General features: G+C 43.2%; 1 protein-coding gene across 3 annotated transcripts in view; it reads right to left on the reverse strand.

Annotated features, from left to right (window-relative positions):
* The window catches only part of HDAC8 (histone deacetylase 8), a 151,182-nt gene that overhangs the window by 104,827 nt on the left and 21,931 nt on the right, over positions 1-24,424 (reverse strand). The window contains exons 5-7 of one of the 3 annotated variants that reach the window (XM_016136117.2): positions 5,848-5,960; positions 2,461-2,538; positions 1,767-1,875 (exon numbers count right to left, since the gene is read on the reverse strand). In XM_016136117.2, the coding sequence (XP_015991603.2) occupies positions 1,767-1,875; positions 2,461-2,538; positions 5,848-5,960 (300 nt within the window). The other 2 variants (XM_016136118.2, XM_016136120.2) reach the window with 2 other exon arrangements.

A 24,424-nucleotide genomic window follows, 5' to 3' on the forward strand; every position in this document is an offset into this window, starting at 1 on the left:
TAAAATGGAACCTAAGGTCTTTTGGTGTTGAAAACATTCATGTAAAGATTCTGTATCTTGTCTGTGTGGTCACTCTTTACCCGTGAGAAATAGAGGACCTCTTATTGCCGGTTTACTTACAAGATGCTCTAATTTTAGTTTGAGATCAATTTCTAGAGTGACCCTTTCAGAATCTGCTGTCAAGAAAAAGCGCCATGGCAGAGCGAGGGTGGGGAGAGGCTGTGCCCAAACTCCATTTTCGGCCTATTTCTAATTGCAGAATAAAAGTCTGTTTCCTATTAAAGGACTTTCAGATATTAGTCCAACAGATGGGACAGAGGTTTGGGTGGGGCAGCCTCCCTGGCACCCTCGGACTCGGAGGCGCCTTCACGTAACGTCCTGACCAGACTTGACTTCTGAAAGAAATTAAAGGGAAACGTGATCGCAGCTCTGGTGACGACCTGGAGGCTCTGACTCTGGGTGCTCACTGTGCTCGGCGGGCAAAGGGGTCCACTCTTGGGCATGGGGACTGGGACAGCCTCGAGTCTGCGGGTGACACTCAGCCTTTCCAGACAGCGAAAGGCCGAGTTGAGGGGGCCAAACGAAGGCCTCAGCGGCTTTCCCGACTGGCACGTGAGCTTCGGCGGGGGCATGGGTAACGCAGCCCTTTCGGGCATTACAAACTACACTTCGAGGACGATGGCTGCTGGCCTTTCAATGAGGACCCAAAAAAACCTCGAGGATATCCTGCGCGTGCACTGAGCACTGAGGGGAATGACCTAGTTTCCTGTTACCGAAATAAAAAATAATAATAAAAAGAAAACGCAACGAAATGTTGGGCACTGTCAAGAAGGGGATTAAGAGAAAAACAAAATCCTTCTCATTTTACAGAGAACCACAGGCCAGCCTGGCTGGCGGAGTTACGTAAGCAGCCCTGATCTGCACATCTCCAGAAGGACAGAACAGAGCCTAAGGGGAACAAAGAAGGGCAATTAAAACCATCAATGGCAGGCTCCAAAAAAAAAACGCCTTTTCAGTCTGACAATACAGAGGTAGCCAGGGGACACGATCAAAACCTTGAAGAGGCGAGAGCTGCTGCAGGAGGACTTGGCCAAATCTCTTGAGCTAAGAGGCACCTTTGAAGCATGAAGCTTTTTATTTTTTAATACTCGACTTTGTTTACACAACTGCCAGTGATGATGGCCAGTGCGCTCGTTTCCACCAGGGGTTGGGAGAAATCTGAGCCGAGTGGGGGAGGGATCCACACACTCGATCTCCATCACTTAAGGGACGGGGAGACTCGCTGCCAACATCAGCACTGACTTTGCACCTGACCGATCTCAGTTTCTGTGACTCTGACTTTAGCCCCTCAATTCCCTAGCGCTTTGCAGCCCCAAGGGTCTACACACGGGCAAGAAACTACGTGCAAGTGGCTATAATTTAATACAATAACGATGGGAAGAGAACGGATTTCTGAGTCCAATTCTAACACAACGCATAAAACCCGAGAACTCAGAACAAAGAGGTAAGATTCACACCAGTGGACGGAAGCGGGTCTGCAGAATGGAAGCGAACAGGAGCCCCCAGGTAAATGAGATGAGCTCACACACATGGAGCTTTCAGCTAAGACAGTAGGTGACGATGGCCTGCCCAGGCAGCTCTGAGCCAAACCCCTGGCTCTCCACAGAGGGGATGCCACGAAAGCTACGTGGCTGTGCACTGGCTTTTCCCAACCTGTTTTTAAAAAACGAGAACTCTGAGAGATGGGCTCAGCGTCACTGCCGTACCTCTCGCAGATGTGGTAATACTTCTCGTCCTGTATGCCGTCCTGGATGGGCACATTCACACTGTAGTACCGCCCCTTCCCTAGGCCGACGTCAGACACGTCACCTGTTCCTGTAAAAGAGAGCGGAATCATGAGCAGTTTGAAGAACGTGACGCTTCGCAAACTTGCAGGATTCTCTGATAGGAATTCGGGAGACCAAAAGGTCAATTAGGAGGACAATCCTGTGATGGTTTCTAAGGGAATGAAATTAAGAAAAACGATATGGAGAAGTAACTGTGGTAAACAATGTCGGGGAAGCGGGAAAATTATCAGAAAGTGGAAAAACTTTAGTTTCCATTTTGCTGGAAAAAAAGAGATGAACTCGTTTGCTTGGCTTCCCAGATAGCTGAGATTGCCATCATACTAACAGATCATTGCCATCCCCAGGGCATTGGGACTCGCACAGGGTACCTGAGGGTACAGCGAGCGTAAGTGAGCTGTCTGTCGACAGTCCATAAAAGTCATCTGGAGTAAGAAACAGCAATACAGTCCTCTGATCGCTGTCACCTGAAATGACCTGTGTTAAAATTCTGCATAGCATAGCACCAGCAAGGCATCAACAGCACGAAACTATCCACATACAAGATATAAGAAATGCATGGAAGAACTGCAGTATTTATTCCTCAAATGCAACACTGAGCACACAGATCACTTGCCTGGGAAAAACCCCGGGGAGAATTTGTGCAGGGACACCGTCATGACTTTGGAGGTGAAACTGAAGGCATCTTCCACACCTACCAGAGAAAGAAACAGCAGAAGAATCACTTCATGTGCGCAAGTCCTGTTTTCAACAACTGAAACTCTAGAAAGCAGCTGTGGGCAGGAAGAGAGACGAGAAGGTAGCAGTAATAAAGCTGAGGAATAAAAGTAACAGAACCCTCTGGCCTTTGATCTCTGTCATTACAGGACGCGGCAGAACTTTGGCCCCGAGTGACATTTGGGGGCCCCTTTGAAATTTCATGGCAAATGATAAGTGGACTTCTGTTTTCCAAGCAGTGGGATGCCAGGCTCTCTTAGGCAACCTGCTTAAAACGGCAGGCAGGGCTCGGGCTCCAAACCGAGCCATCGTTTTATGTTCTGCTTTGTTTTAGTGGTTCTGCTTAAATTATTAGGATTTAGTACAATGTGGCAACGCTTTGAGAAACGTGACCAATACAAACAGTAGGCATTGTATAGTGAAAACCTAATTGTACATCGCCTCTGTGATTACGGATTTGGTTATAAATGCAGCTCTCCCAAACTAAGTAGTAAATAACTCACAGTACATCTTTCCAGCGAAAACATAGAAGGCTGAAAGCTGCCCTGGCCTTGCCCCTTGATAGCGGCTTTATAACAGAGTTATAAAGCTTGGAGACAGCTTGTGTGTGTGTTGTGTGGGGGGTACTTTTCTACAAAGGACTCTCCATTCAAACAGTCGGAAAATAAATGGAGGCCTGGGAGATAGAAGATGGAACTCTTACAAGTCACTACTCATTCAAATAAACACGTTGCCCACCTCCACGCTTTTCCCCCTAAATCACATACTGTCGTACTATATTCACATAATCCATCCATAAAATGGAAGGACTGGTAGCAAATTTGTGTACTTTTATACTTCAAATAAAGAAATTGTCTCTGTATTTACTTACTGCTTTCAGTCTTCATTAGAGGCTGACAGTGACCTTAAAAAAAATATTAACTCTATTTGTTTATCACAAGTATGTTTGAATTTCCCAAGCCTTACGCTTCGCCCTAGGGAGGCAGTTAAAACCAGTTAAAGGCTCAAGGCACAGAGCATTTAAGTAAACAAAATGAAATAAATTAAAATGGCATTTTAAGTTCGAAACTTAAGTATAAACAGGGACAATTCAAGAAAAGCCTGATTATCCCCCCAGAAAGGTGGTACCCATTTACACTTGTATCGGTGGGGTCAGAGGGCTTCCATATTTTACACCCTGACTAGTGCTGGGCATTGTTATTCTTTTTCATCTTGGCCAGAAAGAAGGGTCTTATTGTCATTTGCATTTGAGTATTGGGGTGCTGAGGACCTTTTCATATGTTTAGTAGGCATTTACATCTCTTCTCACAAGAAATGCCATTTAGAAAAGGGCACAGCCAGGCGGTGGCTCTGGGGCTTGGTGTTAAAGAGAAGAGTGGTAGGTGGTAGACAAAGAAGGTGAGGGCAGGGCAGGTAGGGGTGCTAGTGAAGCCACCGCGGAATGCTACTTATGGCATCATGGGAGATTTCAAATAAGCCAAATGTGTAAGAATCTGGAGGTGGGGCAGGGGTCACTGGAAGGGAGGTGCTGAAGAGGGGAAATAAACTGAAATGAAACACACCATAAAAGTTGGCTAAAACAGGAAACTCTAAATGGTGGAGAAATAACACTGCAAATGGAAAGAACGGTTTCAGGTGACAGTCCTATTTCGTTCTTCCGTGGTTCAACAGAGTGGATTCTATTCTTGAACTCTGATGCTAATAGTCTGAATGGCATCATCATTCATTCATTCAACAAATATTTTCCTGAGCCACTACTACACGCATAGTTCTGTTCGTTCAAGCCCCTGTGCAGGACAGGAAGAAGCAAGTAGACAACTTGATGTGTGTTCTGGAGGAGCGAAGTTTGTGCGGGAGGAGAAGACAGACTGAAGACTTAACTAGGAACAGGAGACCACATATCATTAAATATCAGATCAGTGATGGAAACGATACAGTCGAGCAGGGGAGAGAGCGCTTGGGCTGGAGCGGTCAGGGCAAATCTGCTGTTGGAACTTGAACTCCTGGGGAGAACTTGGAGACGCCAAAGGGAGGAGAAAACAAAACGAAGTTAGGAAAGAGTGATGCAAGCCCGGGAGCTGGGCACGGTGAGACGTGTCCGCTGCTCACTGAGCGGAGGAGCCTGGACGGCCAGTCGTGAGAGAGAAGGCTGGAGAGAAGAGGTGAGGCAGTGTGGACTTTCCCACGGAGACCACTGTTTCGCAAAGTGTGGCCTGTGGGACAACTGGGCTGTTATTGAAGTGAGGATCCCCGAGTTCCCCATCAGACCTGCTCAGTCTGAGTCTCTGGTGGATGTGGCCCAGGCATCTGCGTTTTGTGGGAACGTCCCCAGGTCACCCAGATGCACATCCGGGTTTGAGAAGCGTGGCTGTAGGCCAAGGCTCAGCACACCGAGTGGCTACGGAGCGAATGCTTTAGGCTCTGCGAACTCCGTGGTCCCCACTGCAGTTTTTCCCTTTACGACCTTGTAAAAATATAAAAAGCCATTCTTAGCTCGCTGGCCGGACCAAAACGAGCTGTGGGCCAAATGTCGCCGTTAGAGGCGGCGAGGAACCCCTGCGGGTTTTTGAGCGAGGTCGTGCCTTCTCGGTTCTGACAGCTCCGCTGACCCTAGCCTCTGTCCCGCGCTGTCCCTTCCCTCTCTCGCGCCTCGATCGTGTCAGTCTGTGTCCCCAGACCCCCGGGGGAACGGGGAAGCAGCACTCACCCATGCGGGGGAGGGGAGGGACGGCCTAAGCTAATTGCACTGAGTGCGCGCAGGAGCTGGTGGAGAAAGTGTGGGTGCCTGCGACGTCGCACACGGAAAGCACACAGGAGGGCTGGGCTACATATCTGAGCGACACAAAGAAAGCGGCAGATTCCGATTGCTCTGTGAGTTGGTATCTGTCTTGGTGAAAAATTCAGTGTTACTTCATCCGGAGAGAAGCACCAAGACTGAGCTCTAAGTGCAGATCTCACTTAGCCGCTGTGGCAGTGGCCTGGGGTAGGCTCCTGGGCGCTGGAGTGAACACTCGGTAAGGCCTCCACTTCTTAGCGTTCTCCACCAGAGCTTTGCTACTGCAGGACAGGGGGAGACAAATTACAGGAACCTGGTATTTTAAAGCAGCTTCATCAGCAAAGGAGGAATCATAGCAGTTAAAATAAGCTCTATCTACTTTCGGATTCTCAATTAGGAAAATTTCAATCGCAACAGGTATTTCTCCCTTTACCAGCTGCCTAGAAGCAATTTTACCGATAAAAATCTGTTGTCCTAGCAGCAAAGCACCTTTGAAAGCGAAGGACTTACCATCTCCATGGTGCAGATCCAAATCCACATAGAGAATACGGTCAAATTTCCGTCGCAACCGTAATATTCCCAGGACAGCATCATTGAGATAACAAAATCCAGATGCTTCATCTCTGCAAGAAAATAAGTCGCTACAGCCAACAGCTGATGGCAATCCAAGGGCGTCTCTACAGCCAAGGGCCTGACCCTTGAGATCTACTCCCTACGATAGCCCACCCCAGAAGAAAAACAGACCTACCTACAAAGACTGGACAGTAAATGCCTCCAAATGATCTGGCAATGAAGTGTTTTGGTAAGCTACATATCGAGGTCAATGTCTAACATTTTCGCTTTACCAGATTGTCAAACAATTACAATCTTATAAGTATATTCCCCAAAACAGAATCTTTCTCTAATGAATCAGGAATCCTTTAAAAAACTCTAGTCCCCTGGGGTCATCACAATGACAGTGAGTATCACTTCTAGGATTTTAAGAAAGCTGGAATCTAGATGTAGAAGATGCTGGAGAACGGGCTCTCTGTACTGACCCTATGGGGGTTTCTGAGTAACTCTTGGCACTTGTTGCTCATAAAAGCTGAGTGTACAATGTCCAGAAGCATAACCTCCTGGGCAGCATAACGTGGCTGCTTTTCTGTAAATGTAATTATGACAATGGAGACCGAAGCAGCCTCTTTTAAAGTTATTTTTTCCTTCACTCCAATTGTCTTCATTGACTTTACTTTAACCTCTTGTCAACATAAACTGACTCTTCTATTCTGCTTCCATTAAGCCTTGCTGAGTAGATGTAAAAGAACATTCTTTATCATCGAAAGTATATATATTATCATTTACTTTTAGGGCCTCGTCCTACATGCTTCAGTTTCTTTTGCTTCCACAGACACTTCAAATATCCGGTCCATCCCCCCCCCTCCAATTTATCCGTTTTACAATATTCCAGGCACAAGCATCATTTAAAATAGCATCTTTACCACTATGAGTTTTAAGATCTTTCTAGTGTCTACACAATGCATAAACTTCTTCAGGAAATGTCTTCTAGAATAATGTTCCATATGCTGAACAATACCCTGGTTCACAGGCTGAATCAATGAGACAGGTACATCGGTGAGTAGGAAGTTGGTAAAAATGTCATCAGACACTGACTTTGCTTAGAAAGGTGAACTTGGTGATCATCTACCAAAAGAATAGCTTGGCTTCAGGTGTGCAATCAGGAAGAAGCCAATTAGAGAAAAAGATGTGTTCGTCCATGAATTTTCTGTAAATCAGAGTTAAATATGTGACTTTGAAAGTTCTTAGGTGCTATTTTCCAATTATGAAAAGCGTACATTTTGTAAGTCTACTGTCTTAGCAGATCAAAAAAGAGATAATTTGTCTTCCTCCCAAACATCAGAAACTTTTGGGTGAGTGTTAGGCAACAAGATGGGGGTGACAGAGAGGAGAAATGCAAATCAATACAAAACACACTTCCTCAGACAACCTATAGTTAAGTTAAGGAGCCAAGTCAGAAGCACAGAAAAACAAAACCAAAACGAATGAGAAACAAACCAAAAAGGCGAGCAGAAATAATATGGCACGTGAAGGAGAACACAGAAAAATTCTATAGACAAAACCGACAAGGCAGAGTCATTTCAATTACAAAGTATTAAACTTTGTAAGGCTTCTAGAAATCATGCCTCTAAAAGTCGGTGATGGTTAAGGAACCGCCCTCCCCCTCCATTGTAACAGTGATGAGGATGTCTGCAATTGAGAAAGGCTTGTGTAGTCTTTTCCTAATTTTTGTTAATGGAGTTCTATTCTCATTGATTTAAGACATAAATGAGGGCTTAGAGAAACAGAATAGCCCTAAAATTCCATGAAAATAAGGAAATTGAACTTTCCAGACTTTTAATATGCTGAAACAGTACCCCCACAAAAGAAAACCCAAATGTTGTAAGAATTCAAATTAACATAATTTAGGTAAATCTTTGGCAAACAGGACAAACATTTTTGGTTGACTAAAATCCACTGTCTTTTCTGATTTATCAGTGTTAAGTATAATATACATGTATATTTTTATTCTACTTGGGACTAATCTTCCAAAATTTATACAAGTTGACTGAATGAATGAGCTAACATTATTTCTACTAAATTTTTGAGACCACGACAAATGTAAATTTGTTAAAATGAGTTGAGTCATTATTCTGACCAACTTTATTTCAACAGTACTAATGTTTTGTAGTATGTCAGCGTGAAGATAATTTACAAGATCTTCAGGTAACTTAAAAGCCTAGATTGACAGTAACTTGAGTTAATTACTGGATATTCACTAGATACCTAGATCATTCCTAATAGAGTAATTGCTCAGCATAATTTTGAGTTTATGTGCTCTTGTTTTTTATTTTGACATGCTACACAGACACTATATGCATTCGGTGTGTTCATGAACATGTGCTTCTCTGCTGCTTAGAGAAGTTGTATTGTAAGATGTTTCTACGGGTATAGAAAGTGGTAGAGGGTTCCCAGAAAGGGAATTTTATTTGTCAAGGTCAAAGTTGGCTATGGTTATATGGGCTTATTTATAAAATCGCCAAAAGATCTTCAGCATCAAATACTGTTCTGGTGCAAAACTATAATTTGTTTGTCTCTTTGTTAAAATGACTTTTTTTTTTGATGACTGGTTGTCTCTTAATGGGTTGTAAAGGTTTGGCTTTACCATCTAAGTCATCTTCTAACAAAGATTCTGTGTCCTACTAGAATAACCTATGGTTTATGTTGACTTTATGTTCTTGATTATTTAAGAAAGCAAACTCTTCTCACTTAGGAAAGACCTGAGGTTCTTTACAATCATATTGTCTCCTATGTTCACTTTTAAAATCTTTCGTCGTCATTTTGGTTAGAGAATCAAGTATTATTTTTCTATAACCCATCATCCTATGTTGATCATATCCCATAGGGCCACTGGAATATCACAAAAGATTGCTTCTTTCACTTTATAAAAATGAAACTGCTAGCAATAATTAGGTTTGTTTGATACGTTACTACTGATGAGCTGCATGGGTTAAATGGGTATAGGCAAAATGCCATTACTATAAACATTTCAGAAATTGATGCTGTACAGGAAGTTCCTAGAGATTCATCAGCATCCTCACGGGCCATGTGTTTCTACTTGTCAGGGTCCTGCTGCTTTGCCAGATATTAGAATAATGCAGTACAGTGTTTGAAGTCATAATTTTTAATTTTTTAAGTGTTAACTTGGTCTCGACTTTGCTTCTTTATTATTTTTTTTTCATTTTCTTTCTTTTTTCTTTTACTTATTTTTATGGTAACATTGGTTAACGAAATCCAGTAAGTTTCAGGTATACCATTTAACAGTAAGGCATATATATAAACACTGTATGTCCTCAGTTGCCCAGTGCATTTTGTCTCTCACATCATCTCAGAGGAGAGACTAGGTTTAGCAAACACATTTCTGAAACCTTTGAGAAATGCGTCTCCAACTTTGTGGTGAGGCAATTGTTTTCTTCCTCAGAAACATCTAGCTTCTTAAATGCCCCATGAACTATAAAGCACGTAGTTGATCCTTAAGAGAAGTGCAGGGCTCAGGCAAGGGCGTTTGCTCATGTGCACTGGCTGCTTTAGGCCCATTAGGCCTGAGATCCAGGATTCTTGGATCACGGCATTTATGGAAGACATCAGGTGGCTACCTCACCTGGGCAGAGCAGATACCTGCACTGTTCGACAGCTTAATTGTTACTGGCAAAGGTTTTGCAGCAACCTTTTTTTTTCAGTCCTGGTATTATAGAATTCAGTCGGAATTACAGAATTCCAGTATTTTTCTTATCTGGACCTCCCTAACACTTGCTCGCATATCTGTTTTCTCTTTTAGTGTTAGCATAGCTCTTATAATTCTTTACTTCGATTATAGTTATTTTGGAACCAGCTAGCAGTATGGTTTGGCTTTTTCCTGTTGTTGGCATATAATAAAAACAGTAGCCAACATTTATTAACTGATTATCCTGTGCCAGAAACTGCACTGGGCGCCTTTGATATGGTAACCTGATCGACTTTCACAAAGATGCTGTGAGGTAGGTACTGTTCTCATTTGTATTTCACAGATGAGGAAACAAAACATAGGGAGACTGACCTGTCCAAGGTCGCACAGTCGGGAACTGGCTGATTCTGAGCCTGGGTTTAGGCGGCCCACGAGCTTAACAGTTTTGATATCATTCTATCAAGAGTTACTACTTCTTCTATTTCCTGTGATTTCCTGCACTTGCCCTTCCTGTCCACTCCCCCTTTCCCTTCCAGTTGTGTTATATTGGTGAAATTAGCTGTCCTGTCCAGTCTTATTTCCCTCGCTTGTCTTTCTCCATCTGCCACTTAGTCACGTGATTGGAATTCAAGGCCTTTTTGATTGGAAAATGAACCACCACAGATCTTTCTAGTAGCAACTTTTCTCTCTAGAACTCTCCCACAATAACCCATCAAATTTTAATCATTTCAATTTGCACGTTATTAAGATTTGGGATACATGGGGTTTTAAAATCCCTCCAAAAGGAAGTAAATGAGTCAGGGCCAACTGAGCTCCTGACACAGCACCTTTGGATGGAGAATTTATACGGGGATATATGTGGGAAAGGGCCAGGTCAAAAGGCCCTACTCATTAATAGAAACAAATCCATTAACTGTGTGGCAAAACCAAAAATGTTATCCAGGAAATAAACTCGAAGTGACAGCGCTGTAATTCTAGACAGTTCTCACTCTCTCTGTACCATTTGGGATAATAAGCAGTCACTATTGAAGACAAATGAAGGCTTGGGACAGTGGAAATAAGGTAATATTTGCCTGAAAATGAATCGAGAAAACTGACTATGAATTCATTACGGTGAAAGTGCCAGAAGGCCACTTTGAGAAGCCATGGACCGTAATCCCACTTTGGATAATTATATCGTCCAAGGTTAACTAATGGAAAAAGTGTAAAGTGGTTCCATTCACCACCAAGAATCTTCGATAGTTTGTAAATAGAACCTAAGACGTGCACTACAGAAGAATCAAAGAGGTGAGTGAGTCCCTGAAAATCGCTGTGACATGGATTCAGCTAGGGGACAGACTGAATAGACAGGTCATGATGAAGAATCTTGCTTGTTTCCTTCGGACGTGCGAGGTCTCATTTTTCTAGATCTAAGCTTCTTTAGCATGTTTTTCTCAGATGGCACAAGTAGAATTGTTGTGGTTTCACTCGGTAGAGATTAGCAAATCAAAGATTTCACTTGGGTAGTGAATTTTTCTTTTATATGCTCTGCTTCTAGGGAAGGAGGTAAATGAGAAGAAACTGAACAAGTATCCAAAAGCAAATTCCCAGTGTGTACTCCAGGTTCAGCCTAGATTTACATAGGCACATTTTAAAAAAGAGGTTAAGAAACATGTCTAAAACAACCACCAAAGTCTTTCTGGTGGAACTGTCTCCTAAACCACAAAATTCAATTAACCAGACTGTTTCACCCCTGAGCATTCTGGTAAATCAAATATATCCCTTTTTACTTTAAACTCTCATGTAATGAACTTGAAAACCTCAATGGTTTAGACATCAACACTGGCTTGAGGAATTAAATGGATTCTCTTCTGCCACAAGAAAAATAGCATTTGAGATTTAATGGCTGGAAATCGCGCCTGCTCAACCTTTCTAGTTCAAGAGAAAAAAAAGCAAGAAAGCGCTGGCAAAGCAGCTGTTCCGGGCTGAATATACATGTATTTGTATCTGTGCACCTGGTCCTGGCACACGAGACGAGCGTCTCAAGAGCCAAAGACTTTATGTGCTCGCAGCCCCAACCCACGTAATAGACCTGAGTGAATTGGTTGCGGTTTATATTAGGTGTGGACAGGAGAGAGAGAACTTGCTCTTCAAATGCAGGGGATGCTTTCAGACTTTCTGGCTCTCCTGATGCAAACCTATGGTAATTCTTGATATATAAGAAACACATATGGATGTTCTTCGAACATCCTTTTGGTCATAGGATTAAGCCCCTCTATAAAATTTGACCACATATTACTGAAATTGCTCAAAACTTGGATTAAAAACACCCAGGCTGCTGTCATGTTATATTTACATTAATTATAATACTGGAAAGATAGAACATGACATTTTGAGCATTCTTTTTACAACTTCCATGCAAAGAAATGACTAGCTAAACTCTGAAATATGATTCACAATTATCGTATGCATATATTCTACCCAGTATCTTTCACCTGTAGGCTGTGACTTTCTAGCAAAATGGTAGTTATTTCCATTTAATACAAAGACAACTTTTGCGATCTGCCTCTCTTACTCATAAGGAGGTTCCATGCTCAAGGCAGGCAGGAAAGGCGCCTTGCTGGTACTCACAGGCCTGGGTGAATGGGCTTGGAGCCTTTTCGCCCACTGCTAGAGAACAAGCCCAGAAATGTAACCTTAGTACCAGTCCCCAGTAGTGCTGTGGCCTTCCTCTGATGGGTGTCTCAGGTGGTCGGCCTAAGAGGGGACACCATATGCAATAGACCTGCAGGGAGGTGCTGAGAACCCATTCTATGATCCGTGTCTGTCCCAGGGGTTGTAGACAGCACAGGATGTCCTGGACCCTGCCCCTGGGGAGCGAATGACTGAGCTGAATCGAGCTGTAAGAAAAGGCTAGTACACATTTTAGACACTACATAAGATGTTCATGAGTAAGTATGAACTTACAGGATGCGGACTGTGCTTGCCTCAACTTCCAACCGCCTGGCCCTAACCTGGACGCTTTCTTCTAAGGCTCAGGGGACACGTGACCTCACGCGCTCTCATTAGCTCCACGAGAAGCAGGAGAAGAGACACTCCCCTTCTCCAGTTGAGAAACACAATGGACTGCCATCCCCGGGCACTTGACCCCTCCCACTGTCCATCCTCTGCCGCTCCTTAAACTTTTCCAAAGCGAGGTTCTGATGTCGCCACCCTGCTTACAAACCCCGCGAGGAGTCCTCACGCTTACGGGGAAAAACATCCTGTCTTCAGCATCCCTCGCAAGGTCCTTCCCAATTTCGTTCCTGCCTCTTTGCTCAGGCCTCTCATCTCACCATTGCCCTCACGTAGCCGCACGTCAACCCCATGCAACTTCTCCCCAAACATCTTATATTCTTCAAGTCTCTGGGGCTTTGCAGAGATGTACTCGGATTGAGAGTGACATCTTCCTCCTGTCTGACAACCTCGTAACCCCCTTTGAGATCCAGGTGTGAGGACGATCCTGAAGGCCCACTTTCCTGGCCCAAAGAAAACTTGATTCCTTTTTTGTGCTTCAGCAGTCAGTCGCAGTCTACCATGGTACTCATCCACTGCTTTGTGCACCTGTCGCCTCCACCAGACTATAAACTCCGAGAGCAAGGACCGCATCTTACCCACCTTCATCCCTTCAGTACCTAGCAAAGTGCCTGGCACATGTTCTGAAACTTTTTTTTATTTTAACAAATTTATCAGAATGGTGGACTGTCTTGAGGATGGAGAAAAGGATTCACGTTATTTATCTCGAATAAAAGAGGAAAATACCTTTCGGATTATACATCTGCAAAGTCAAATGTGATAAACTCGAAAAAGATGGGAATAGCTCACTAAAAAACGAACTGGTCAGTACCAGAATCAGGAGATTCAAGGGCCTGTCACTCACTGTCCAACCTTCCCACCCAGAACAAATAAACAAATAGGGAAGCAAAGCATGAATTTACGGGGCTGGTCTTGGATCTGGAGACACGCCATTAGCTTTTAAAGCTCATACAGATAGGGTGGGGAGTTTTGCAGTAATACGCCCACAATTAAATTCGACTTGCCAGTGTTGTTCGGTAGGTGCACTTAAAATTAAAACAACTTGAATCAATTGGCAGAGCAGGTAGGTCAGATCAGTGGTTTCTCAAGTATACTTAAGCAGCAGAATGTTTTTTTTTCATATGAAATTCTATATGGAATTCCAACATACAAAGGAAACAAAATAAGCACTGATCTGGTTGCCACTGAGGAATTCTTTGTGACTTTAAAAGTCTATAATATGATAATCCTCTTTCTAATACTCCAGATCAGTCAGGAAATCGGGATTTTATTCTACTTCCAGAAGTGTCCAGTAGAGGGCAATATAAATAACTAAGGTTTGAGAAACAACCCCTTGCGAGGAATTATTTATTGGGTGCGAGTAACAAAAGAGGCTTCTCTCCCTTCCTTCCCTCCTGAATTTACACATGTGTATCAAGCAGACACCCTACTCTACACTCCAGGAGTAAGGATGAGCAGATACTACAGAGAGCGGCCCATTCTCAATGCTCTCGCATTGTGTGTATGTGTGTGTGTGTGTGTGTGTGGGGGGGGGGGGTGATATAGGGCAGAGGTAAGTGGAAGCAGATGACAAATCCAGAAACAAACAAACAAGACAAAAGCACATTGTGACAAGCAACGTTACAAAAAATAACACATAACTAATGTGATAGAGAATAAAGGGAGAGCGGGACTACTTCACAGGTTTGGCAGGAAAGCACCTCTGAGCAGGTGAGGCTTAGACAGACACCTGAGAAGTGAAAAGAAACTCACGCTGGGATGCAGAAGTCTTCCGGGCAGGGAACAGCATTCGGAAGCGCTGCCCTGCCCTAGTTGGGAAGGTGAAAGGCCAGTGTGGCCGGACCGCAGTTAGCGGAGGCCAGTGGCAGAGATGAATCCTGATGGGACTTCATTCTCAGGGAGCTGGGAAGCCACCAGAGGGCTCCGAGCAGGGGAGGGACAAGGTCTGACCGAAAGCATCTCTGATTCTCTGAAGGGTTACTGCACAAGGCAGAGTGGGCTAAGCTGCATCAGGAGAAATACACTGAGGCAGAAGAAATTCGGGAAAAGTATTGCCAAGAAAGGCTGAAGAGTTTCATTTAATGGTATAAAGCTGATTCCTTGGTATGATTTACCAAGTAGCCAGAAAGACGATTTCTTTAGCCTTCCTGCAGCTGTCAGCTTTGACAATCGACGCTTGCTGCTACAGTCACTGGGAGGGCCGAGGCTCATGTTGAAGTCTCCTGACACTCAAATGTTCCTTTCACCAAATTGCTTATAATTGCTTACAGCAAAGCAGTGAAAGATCAAAAGGCAGAAATACAGCGCTTCGTTTCTGAAGGGCTCGGGAAAGTTCAATTTTTCTCTGTAAGGACCTGTGTGAATACTGACCTGCGAGTTCGTCTACCACCATCAACTACCTTAGTCGGTTTCCTAGCGCCTGAAGCTGCTGGAACAAACCCAGAGCTGCAGATGTGCCCCGTTACACACGCATGGCGCCCAGTCACACGTAGGCCTTCGCACTCACTAAGACCCAAGACCTCCTGCTCAAAATTCCTGCACGTTCACAATAAAATCCAAAGTTCCAGCATGTTCCACAAGGCCGAGAGTGAAGTGGCCCCTGTCAACTGTCCCCATTATTCCCTTTGCTCCAGCCATGCCGGCCTTCTGGCTGTCCCTGACAAACTTCAAATGGATAATGGTGTGAGCTGGTGTTACACGGTTTGCTTTGGAGGAACCGCCAAACCGTTTTCCAAAGCCATTGCCCCATTTAACACTCCCAGAGCCGTGGACGATGGTTCCGATTTCTCTCTGTTCTCACCTGCATTTATTACCTGTCGTTTTGATTCCAGCCATCCCATCCTAGAGGATGTGAAGTGGTATCTGACTGGTTTTGCTTTGTAATTTCTTAATGACCAATGATGTTGACCATCTTTTCCTTTGCTTACTTATTGGCTATTTGTATGTCTTCTCTGGATAAACACCTATTCAAATCCTTTGCCAGTATTTTACTTGGGTTGACTTTTTATTAGAGTTGTAAGAGTTCTTTATATATTCTGGATGCAAACCTCTGATCACATATATGATTTGCAAATGTTTCTTCCAATCTATTGGTTGTCCTTTCATTTTCTTGATGTTGTTCTTTACAGCCCCCCCAAAATTTAATTTTGATGAATTAAAATGTGTATGTATAGCATGGAGGTTCAAATTCATTCTTTTGCATGTGACCAATTCTATGCCATTGACATGTAGGTCCTTCAACTTTGTTCCTTTTCAAGATCGTTTTAGCTGTCGTAGGTCCTTTGCATTTTCATATGAATTTTAGGATCAGCTTGTCAACTTCTACAAAGAATCAGCTGGGATTTTGGTAGAGATTGTCTTGAATCTTTAAATCAACTTGGAAGTATTGCCATCTTAACGATACGAAGTTTTCTGATCAATGCACATTATTTATATTTCATAGTTATAAGGAACTAATGTATAATGATTTTTAAATATGAAATCAAATAAAAAATTTTTACAACTTTGTTGAGGTATAATTTAGATGCCATAAAACTCGCTCATTTAAGTATACGATTCGATGATTTTTAATAAATTTGCTGAACTGGGCATAATCTAGTTTTAGAGTATTTTTGCCCCTCCAATGAGATTCCGCATTCCTGTTTATGGTCAACCCCTGTCCGACCCCTAGCCCCACTTTCTGTCTCTATTGATTTGTCTTTCTGGATATTTCATATAAATGGAATTGTATCATACGTGGCCTTTTCTATCTGGCTGCTTTTACCTAGCATAATGTTTTTTTTTTTTTAAATGAAGAGTTCCCTCTTTTTTTGGAAGTCTTAGATTTAAAGAAGAATCGAGCAGATGGAACGGAGTTCCCATACACCTTCTCCCCTGCTATCGTCTGCCCTATGAACATCTTGCATTAGCATGCTACATCTGTCACAATATTGAACTATTATTATTAACTGAAGTATATAGCTTACGTTAGGGTTCGCTCTTAGTATTTTACAGCTAGATGAGCTTTGACGAATGTATAACATCGTGCGTCCGCCATTATGGGACAGTTTCGCCCCCCAGAAACCCCGGTGATCCCCTCATTATTCCTCCTTTCTGCTCCAAGCCCCCGGCAATCACTCATTTTTTTTACTGTCTCCACAGTTTTGCCTTTCCCAGAACGTCATATAGTTAGAATCATACAGTATATAGCCTTTTCGGATTGGCTCCTCTCACTTAGCAATATGCATTTAAATTTTCTCTATGTCTTTTTGAGGCTTGATCGCTCATTTTTTTTTAAAAAAAATTCAGCTTCACTGAGGTATGATTGACATGTAACATTGTAAGATATTTACAGTATACATCATGGTAATTTGATAGACATATACATTGTGAAAGGATCGCCTCCATCTAATTAATACATCTGTCACCTGACATATTTATCTTTCTTTTTGGGGGCTGAAAACATTAAAGTTTTATTTCTCAGCTAATTTCAATTATATGATACAGGATAGCTCTTTTTTTTTTTTTTTATTGCTTAACTATATTCCCGTGCATGGATGTGGCACAGTTTGCTTATCCATTTATCTACTGATGAACATCTTGGTTGCTTTTAGATTTGGGCAATTATGAATAAAGCTGCTATAAACATTTGTGTGCAGGTTTTTATGTGGATATAAGTTTTCAACTTAATTGGCATGACTGCTGAGCATATTTTCGAGGTTCCTTCACGTTGTGGCATGTAACAATATTTCACTCCTTTTTAAATCCTTGACTAGTATTCTATTACATGCATATACCATGTTTGGTTTATCCACACACACTAGTGGATATTTGAATTGTTCTCACTTTCTGATTATGAATAACTAAACAGAATAGAGCTGCTATGAACATTCGCGTGCAAGCCTTTGTGTAGACTTTTTTTTATTTCTATTGGGAACAGGACTACTGGAAGTACATGATAAATTTAGGTTTCACTTCTTAAGAAAATGTTAAACTGTTCTCCAAGTGTCTGTACCACTTGGCTTTCCTACCAGCAATGTACGAGGGGCCCTGTTTCTCAACATCCTTGCCAACGTTTATTGTCTGTCTTTTTCACTACAGCCATTCTAGTCCTTCTAATTTGCATTCCCCTAATGATTAATGATACTGAGCATCTTCTCATGTGTTTATTAATTACCAACATGTTTCCTTTAGTGAAATGTGTATTCAAATCTTTTACCCAGTTTTAAATTGGGTTGTCTGTCTTATTACTGAATTGTAAGAGTTCTTCGTATACTCTAGATACAAGACCTTTATCAGATATGTAATTTGCAAATATTTTCTCCTAGTTTATCACTCGTCTCTTCTGAAAATGATGTCTTGTGAAGTAAAACTTTTTAATTTTGGTGAAGACCAGGGTATTGATTTTTTAAAATTTGTTTTATGGATCATGCTTTTGTTGTTGCATCCAAGAAATCATTGCCTTGCCAAGATCTCAAAGGTTTTCTCCTAAAAGTTTTATAGTTTTAGCTCTTACATTTCTGTCTCTTATCCGTTTGGAGATGGTTGTGTGTGTGGTGTCAGGTAAGGGTCTATGTGTTTCTTTTTGCATGTGCATATCTAATTGTCTCTGCTGCTTATCGAATCTCACCATACATTTTCAAAGGCTTTAAAAAGAAGTGTTTTCTAACTATTTTTAAACTTTCAGACCTACAAAGAGTTGAAAGGAAAATACTACAAGCACTTATATATCTTTGACGTAGGTTCGCAAATTGTTGCTAGTTGCCCACATTTATATTCATTCTGACCACCCCCTGCTCTCTTTCTCTCTGCTGAGCCAATTGAAAGCAAGCAACAAGTATGAGGACACTTCACTCCTAAACACTTCAGCATGCATGTCCTAACAAAAAGAAGGCTTCCACGTGATCACACCTAAGAAAACGAACATGATGAATTCAGTAATATCACGTAATAGTCTATATCCAAAGTTACAAAATTATTTCAAAAATGTCTTTTATACCACTTGACGATTTTCCCTCCAATTCAAAATCCATTCATGGTAGACACATTGCATCTGATTGTTAGAGGGACGATGTCACATTGTCCTGGTATTTGCTCCTTGGTCTGCTCTTTTGACACCACTGAAAACATCGCAGACCCTTCCCAGTCCTCAACATACTCAACTTTAGTATCATTAACAACCACTTGCCCTCCATGAAAACCACAATAACCAATGACAATAGTTTCTTCTCTTCTGCTGAGCAGGGATGAGCAATTTGCATCCAGGTTCCCAGCTTAACACAGTCTGCCCAGGACGGGTCAAAAAAGAACCTAAAACTGTGAGAAAGGAAGAACCAGATGGGCGAAGGGTCGGGGCATGAGATGGATCCATCTTGGCATTTTTAGGACCTGCCCAGTGGATGCCACCTGGGGCAAGCCACGTTGTCTTCCCAAGCCTCACGTTCCCCATGTACACAATGGGAATGGGAATGCTGCCACGCTATGAGCTTTAAAGATTATTCAAAAGTAGGAAATGTAAAAGTTTACAATGGTATGTTTGGTATTTCTTCCCACTGCCCTTAAACTCTCCTTGACTCTGGATCTCCCTCAAGTGATTATTTCTTTCCTTCCTTCCGTTTTCTACAAAATTGCTTGCTTTTTCTTCCTTCTTTCTCATTTACTCTGCACCTGTCCATTCCACAGAAAGTCCTTTCAGCCGGTTCCCTTGTGACAAGTCATTCTGAACTTTCTCTTACTTAATCAGCCTCTGACCCTGGTAAACACACCCTGATTCTTTCTTTTGTTTTAAATACAGTTATGGCCAGCGGTGTGTCAAAGCCAGCTACTGAGAGCCAATTATTAAATATTCAGGAATTCTGCGAGCCTTTGGGAGTATTTACATCATCAAAATTAACAAATGCTACGAATTCAGGGTTTTCTTTCTTTTTTTTTCAGATTCTGGTTTACCAGCACACTACCTGTTACCGTTTCTATAAAATGACACAAGCTCAGTAAATACATTCGACTATTTGAATTTAACGAAAAGTGCAATGACCTGAAATCTCAGTACTGAGGAAAAAGCAAAAACACTGTTTGCTAGCAAGCAAGGTTTTATTTAACGGAGACACAGTATGTCACGGACATCTTTCCCTGTCAGTCAGTATAGAGCCATGGCATAATTTTTAAGGGCTGTATAGTATTCCATTGTGCATATTTGCCATAATTCTTTGATTGCTGAATATTTTAGGTTATTTCTGCTATTATGATTCTGGGACCAATACAGTTACATGTATTTTTAAAATGTATCTGTACAACTTTGTATCTCCTTTGAGGTAAATTCCCAGGAGTCAGACGAATAGACTTTTTTCACTTTGATACATATTGGTAAAGTGCCCTCTGGAAAGTCCAAAAAAACTGACATTCCCACCACTACGTAACACCGTGACAATCTTTTAAATCTTTGCCAATCTCATAAACAACAGAAACACATGGCTTTATTTCCAGGTCTCTGATTATCAGTGAAAATGAACGTCTTTGCATGTTTCTTATCCACTTGCGTATCTTTTGATCACTGCCTCTTCCTGCCCCTTGCCCATGTTCCTAACGTGTAAGACCTGTGCCTCTCGCCCTGATCTTAAAACAGCCTCCTCCTCTCGGCTCTTCCCCTCTGTTTGCCCATTCAGCGTCGCTGCTCTCTACTCCTCTGCTTGGCCCACCTTTCCTCAGAGACGTCATGCGCTCTTACGATGTTAATTACAATCTCTAACGACACGAACAGCCCCAATGGTAATAGTGATATTAATAACTGCACACACTTAGTGAGCATTGCCTGTGTGCTGGGTACTGTAATTAACGCTTATGTGGAATGGCTCAGTTAGTCCTCCAAGAAAGCACATAAGTCAGGTACTAGCTTATCTTCTTCTGTTCTGTGCACGGATAACTCCAAAAGTGTCCGTCTTCAGCACTAACCTATCTTCCGAGCACTCTAGCTACTCATCAGCTGGGCAGCTCCAGTTCGTTAAGTACTTCAATCTTAACATTCTCGAGACTGGACTCTAGGGTACCAATTCCCGCCATTGCCAACCACACGCCCTATGCTCTAGCGCAGGGCTGTGACATTCTTCACTTTTCCACCCACGGCAGACATGGCTAACTCATCACATTACTCGTTCCTGTTAAGCCCCGATGGACGACTGTCACTAGCTCCCCACCTTTAGTCTTGGCTCCTTGCATCAATCCTCTACGTTAATTCCGTCATTCGACAAATATCTATTGAGTGTCCACTAGATGCTCTGTGTTCTAGGCACTGAGACCAAAATCCTTGTCCTCACGAAGCTTGTAATCTAGGACGAACACCAGAAGCAGTGATCCAGCTGTGTGCAGCTGTGACCATGTCATTCTCCTCAAAACCACCCCTAGCTCCCCGCTGTTCAGTCCAAACTACCTTACTTCTCCTTCCGGACTCAGCTGCGGCAGCGCTCGGTGCAGGCACCAGGCGCTTCTCGTCAGTGCATGTGGAGGGCAGAGCTGTCTTATTCATCTTTGGGACCCTGAAGCCTCAGGAAAGTTCTAGTGCACAGTGCATACAGGTCCTCAATAAATATGTGTTTAATTAAAGGCTGCTAGTTCGACTGGCATTCGTGCCCAGACCAGTCATAACCAACTGCTTTTCAGGGACCGCAAAGACACCGTGACAAGCAATGAATTCGTCATCACCCCCGACATCTACTCTTCTTCCTGCACTTGTACCTTAATTTTGAAAACAGGCAACTTCGGTTCCCTTTTAATTATCCTGCTTCCTTTCCCCGATAGTTCCTGTTTCCTCTGCCGCCGTCCTCATCATCACCCCCTGGCTGAGCGCTTTCGCCCCCTGGATGAAATCCTCCACAGCGCAGCCAGAGTTATTTCTGCCAGAGAAAAACCTGATTGTGTCACTTCCCTGCTTAATGATCTTTTCTGGCTCCCGAGTGCCTTCAGGATGACACCAAAGCTCCAGTGCCCTTATCTAAGCACGCACCACGAGCCCCGGGGACGGCACTCCACAGTGACAGTGTCCTTATCAGTGTCCCCGAGCTGACCGCGAGCTTCCTGAAGTCAGGAGCAGTGTCGGTGTGCTTATTTCTGCATTGACAGTGCCTAGCATCGTAGCCTGGAACACAGTAACAACTCAACAACCAAAACAAATGTTGACATCAGCGAACAGCTTCTTGACTCTGCAAGTGTCTATCCCTGGCACAGGCTGTGTGAGAAACTCCCAGAGTGCCTGACAGACTGTGTCCCCTCCTCCCAGAATACTTGCCGCACTGCACTGGTCACACGGCTGCCTCCCCACTAGACCGGGAGTCCTTGAGGACACAGATTGTCCTACTCATCTCTATCTCCAGTCCCTATCACGGTGGCAGGCATGCGACAGATATTCAGAAAGCATTTGTCGATTGAATAAACGAATGAGTAAGAAGACTCGGTGAAGCTTCTGGAAATATCTGAATGGCTATTCCAGACTGAGAAAGTAGACTGTCCTGTGTGGCTGCAGGAGACAGAAGAGCATTGTTTTAGCTCAATGGAAGAAAGAGTTTTGTCAACTCGTAAAATGGCCCAAGAACCCGATGGGCTGCGGCCGGGGAACGTGGGCGCCTGTGCTCAGAGCTGTGCCTTCCCTTCTCTGACTGAACATTTTTCAACTGAAGTTAATTTAAATTCTACTATGTTATAGAGGGTGCGGCTCATATGATTCATTAGTTATTTACTGAGTCCCTACTCAACGCTACAAGCAAGGCCTCAGGCAAGGCGGTGCGACAGGAGTTTCCAGTGCACTGAGGGCCAGGAGGGCAGAGGGATAAAGTGCCTAGGGCAGTGTCCGCTGCACAGCAGGGCTCGGGGAAGGCTAACTAATGGCTCCCCAAAGATGCCTGAGTCTTAATCCCCAGAACCAGCGAACTTACAGTATGGCCGGAGCCTTTGCAGATATGATTAAGTTAAGGACCTTCAGGTAGGGAGATTATCCTGGATGATCCGGGTGTGCCCTTAATGTCATCACAAGTGTCCTCACAAGAGGGAGGCAGAGGAGGATTGGCCACGGAATGGAAGCGGAGTTAGAGCGGCAGCTAAGCTGCTGGTCTGGAAAACAGAGGAGGGGGCACTGGAAACGGCCCGAACGACTCGTTTTGGACTTCTGGTGGCCAGGACTGTAAGAAAATCAGTTCCTGTTGTTTGAAGCCACTAATGCGGCACTCAATACATATTTGTGAATAAGTACATTTTGCACCCAGTTCCATAAAAGAGGTAAAAGCACACATGTTCCCTGCTGATTGGAAGAGAGCCTAAAAGCTCTGAAAACGCTCCGAGGAGCCACGACTCACTGCCCCCTCCACTAGGCTGCCGTGGGGACCCTTGGAGCCGGGCACTGCTTGCTCTCCGCGGTGCTGACCTGTCAGCCTCCCGGTGCCACTTTGGAAATCGGCCTGGGTGGCACTCGCCTGAAATGCTGTGTTATGCAGCCCTAACGCCTGAGAGGAGGAACAAGATATAATTCTCTTTTCGCTGAACTCTGACAGCAATTAAAATCAGCTTTAAATCGTCGAACACTTGACTGTGTGCCATTTTCCGTCGCCTTCAGTTACATCACACATCTGAGTCTTATCCCTCCGATTCTATAAGATCCTCAAGGGCAGGGCCCATGATGTACATATGCACATACATCTCTATCTTCCATCATACTAGACATTCCAGAGAGGCTCGGGACATACTTGTTATCGATAATCGAGAAGCTGGGTGGGGGAGGAGCGTCATCTTATGTTTCCTTTTCCAGACCGCAACCAGCAAGCTAACTCAGTCTGTCTGTCCATCCACCCATCCGTCCATCTGTCCATCCATGCATCCACCTATACATCTGTCAAGCACTGATCATTACCTTATCACGGGCCAGGCATATACTCGGTACATTCAGTAAATATAGAAGTAAACACTTGCTTTCTGTTACTAAAGGCTTGGCCGACAAAGACTGCTAAACTAACACATTATAATATGACACGATATGCCACGGGCAAAAACAAATACTATTAAAACAGAGGCAAGAGCAATTAATTCTGTCTATGGGAGTCAGGAAGAACTCCAGGAAGGTGACAATTAAGCTGTGCCTTGAAGAAGTAGTACTTTTCCAGGAAGAGAAGAGGTGTGTAGGGCATTCTAGATAGAGGGGGCACATGGGACATCACAGGGGAAGGCACAGGGGAGCTGTGAAAAGACTTGGCTAGAGCTGCCGACAGCAGGTGACAAGGTAGAAAGGTAGGCTAAGGTTATACTTTTAAAGCTATGCTGGGGAGCGACCTGTATTTTATATGTCAATGGTAATAAAAGGATCTGATTTCTACTTCACGTGAAAAGCACCTTCTAATAGAAAATTTGCACTGCAAAGAGGATGTTTTAACTGGAATTACTATGAAAAATCTATGTTGTTTAAAGAAGTAAAAACAATGATCGGAATCAGTTTTCTGAAATGTTTAAGTTTGGATTGATCCGTGAGTTCCTCAGTTTCCCTAGTCTTTTTTTCTACTGAACAGAAAAACTATTTATTGATTATTCGGAAAAAAATATTTCCGGTCACTAACATGCATAAGTCTACTTTAAGACCCAGACATTCTGATTGATTCTTCTTCTTAAAAAACAACAACAAAACAGCTTTTCAATGAGCTCTAAGTCCCATGCCATTCAATTCACTCATTTAAAGAGTACAATTCACTGGCTTTTAGCGTGTTCACAGAGCTGCGTACTCATCACCACTATCAATTTTAGAACATTTTCATCACCCTGAAAAGAAAC

This window comes from Rousettus aegyptiacus, unplaced genomic scaffold, assembly GCF_014176215.1.
Source record: "Rousettus aegyptiacus isolate mRouAeg1 unplaced genomic scaffold, mRouAeg1.p scaffold_m13_p_9, whole genome shotgun sequence".
Classification (NCBI taxonomy): Eukaryota; Metazoa; Chordata; class Mammalia; order Chiroptera; family Pteropodidae; genus Rousettus; species Rousettus aegyptiacus.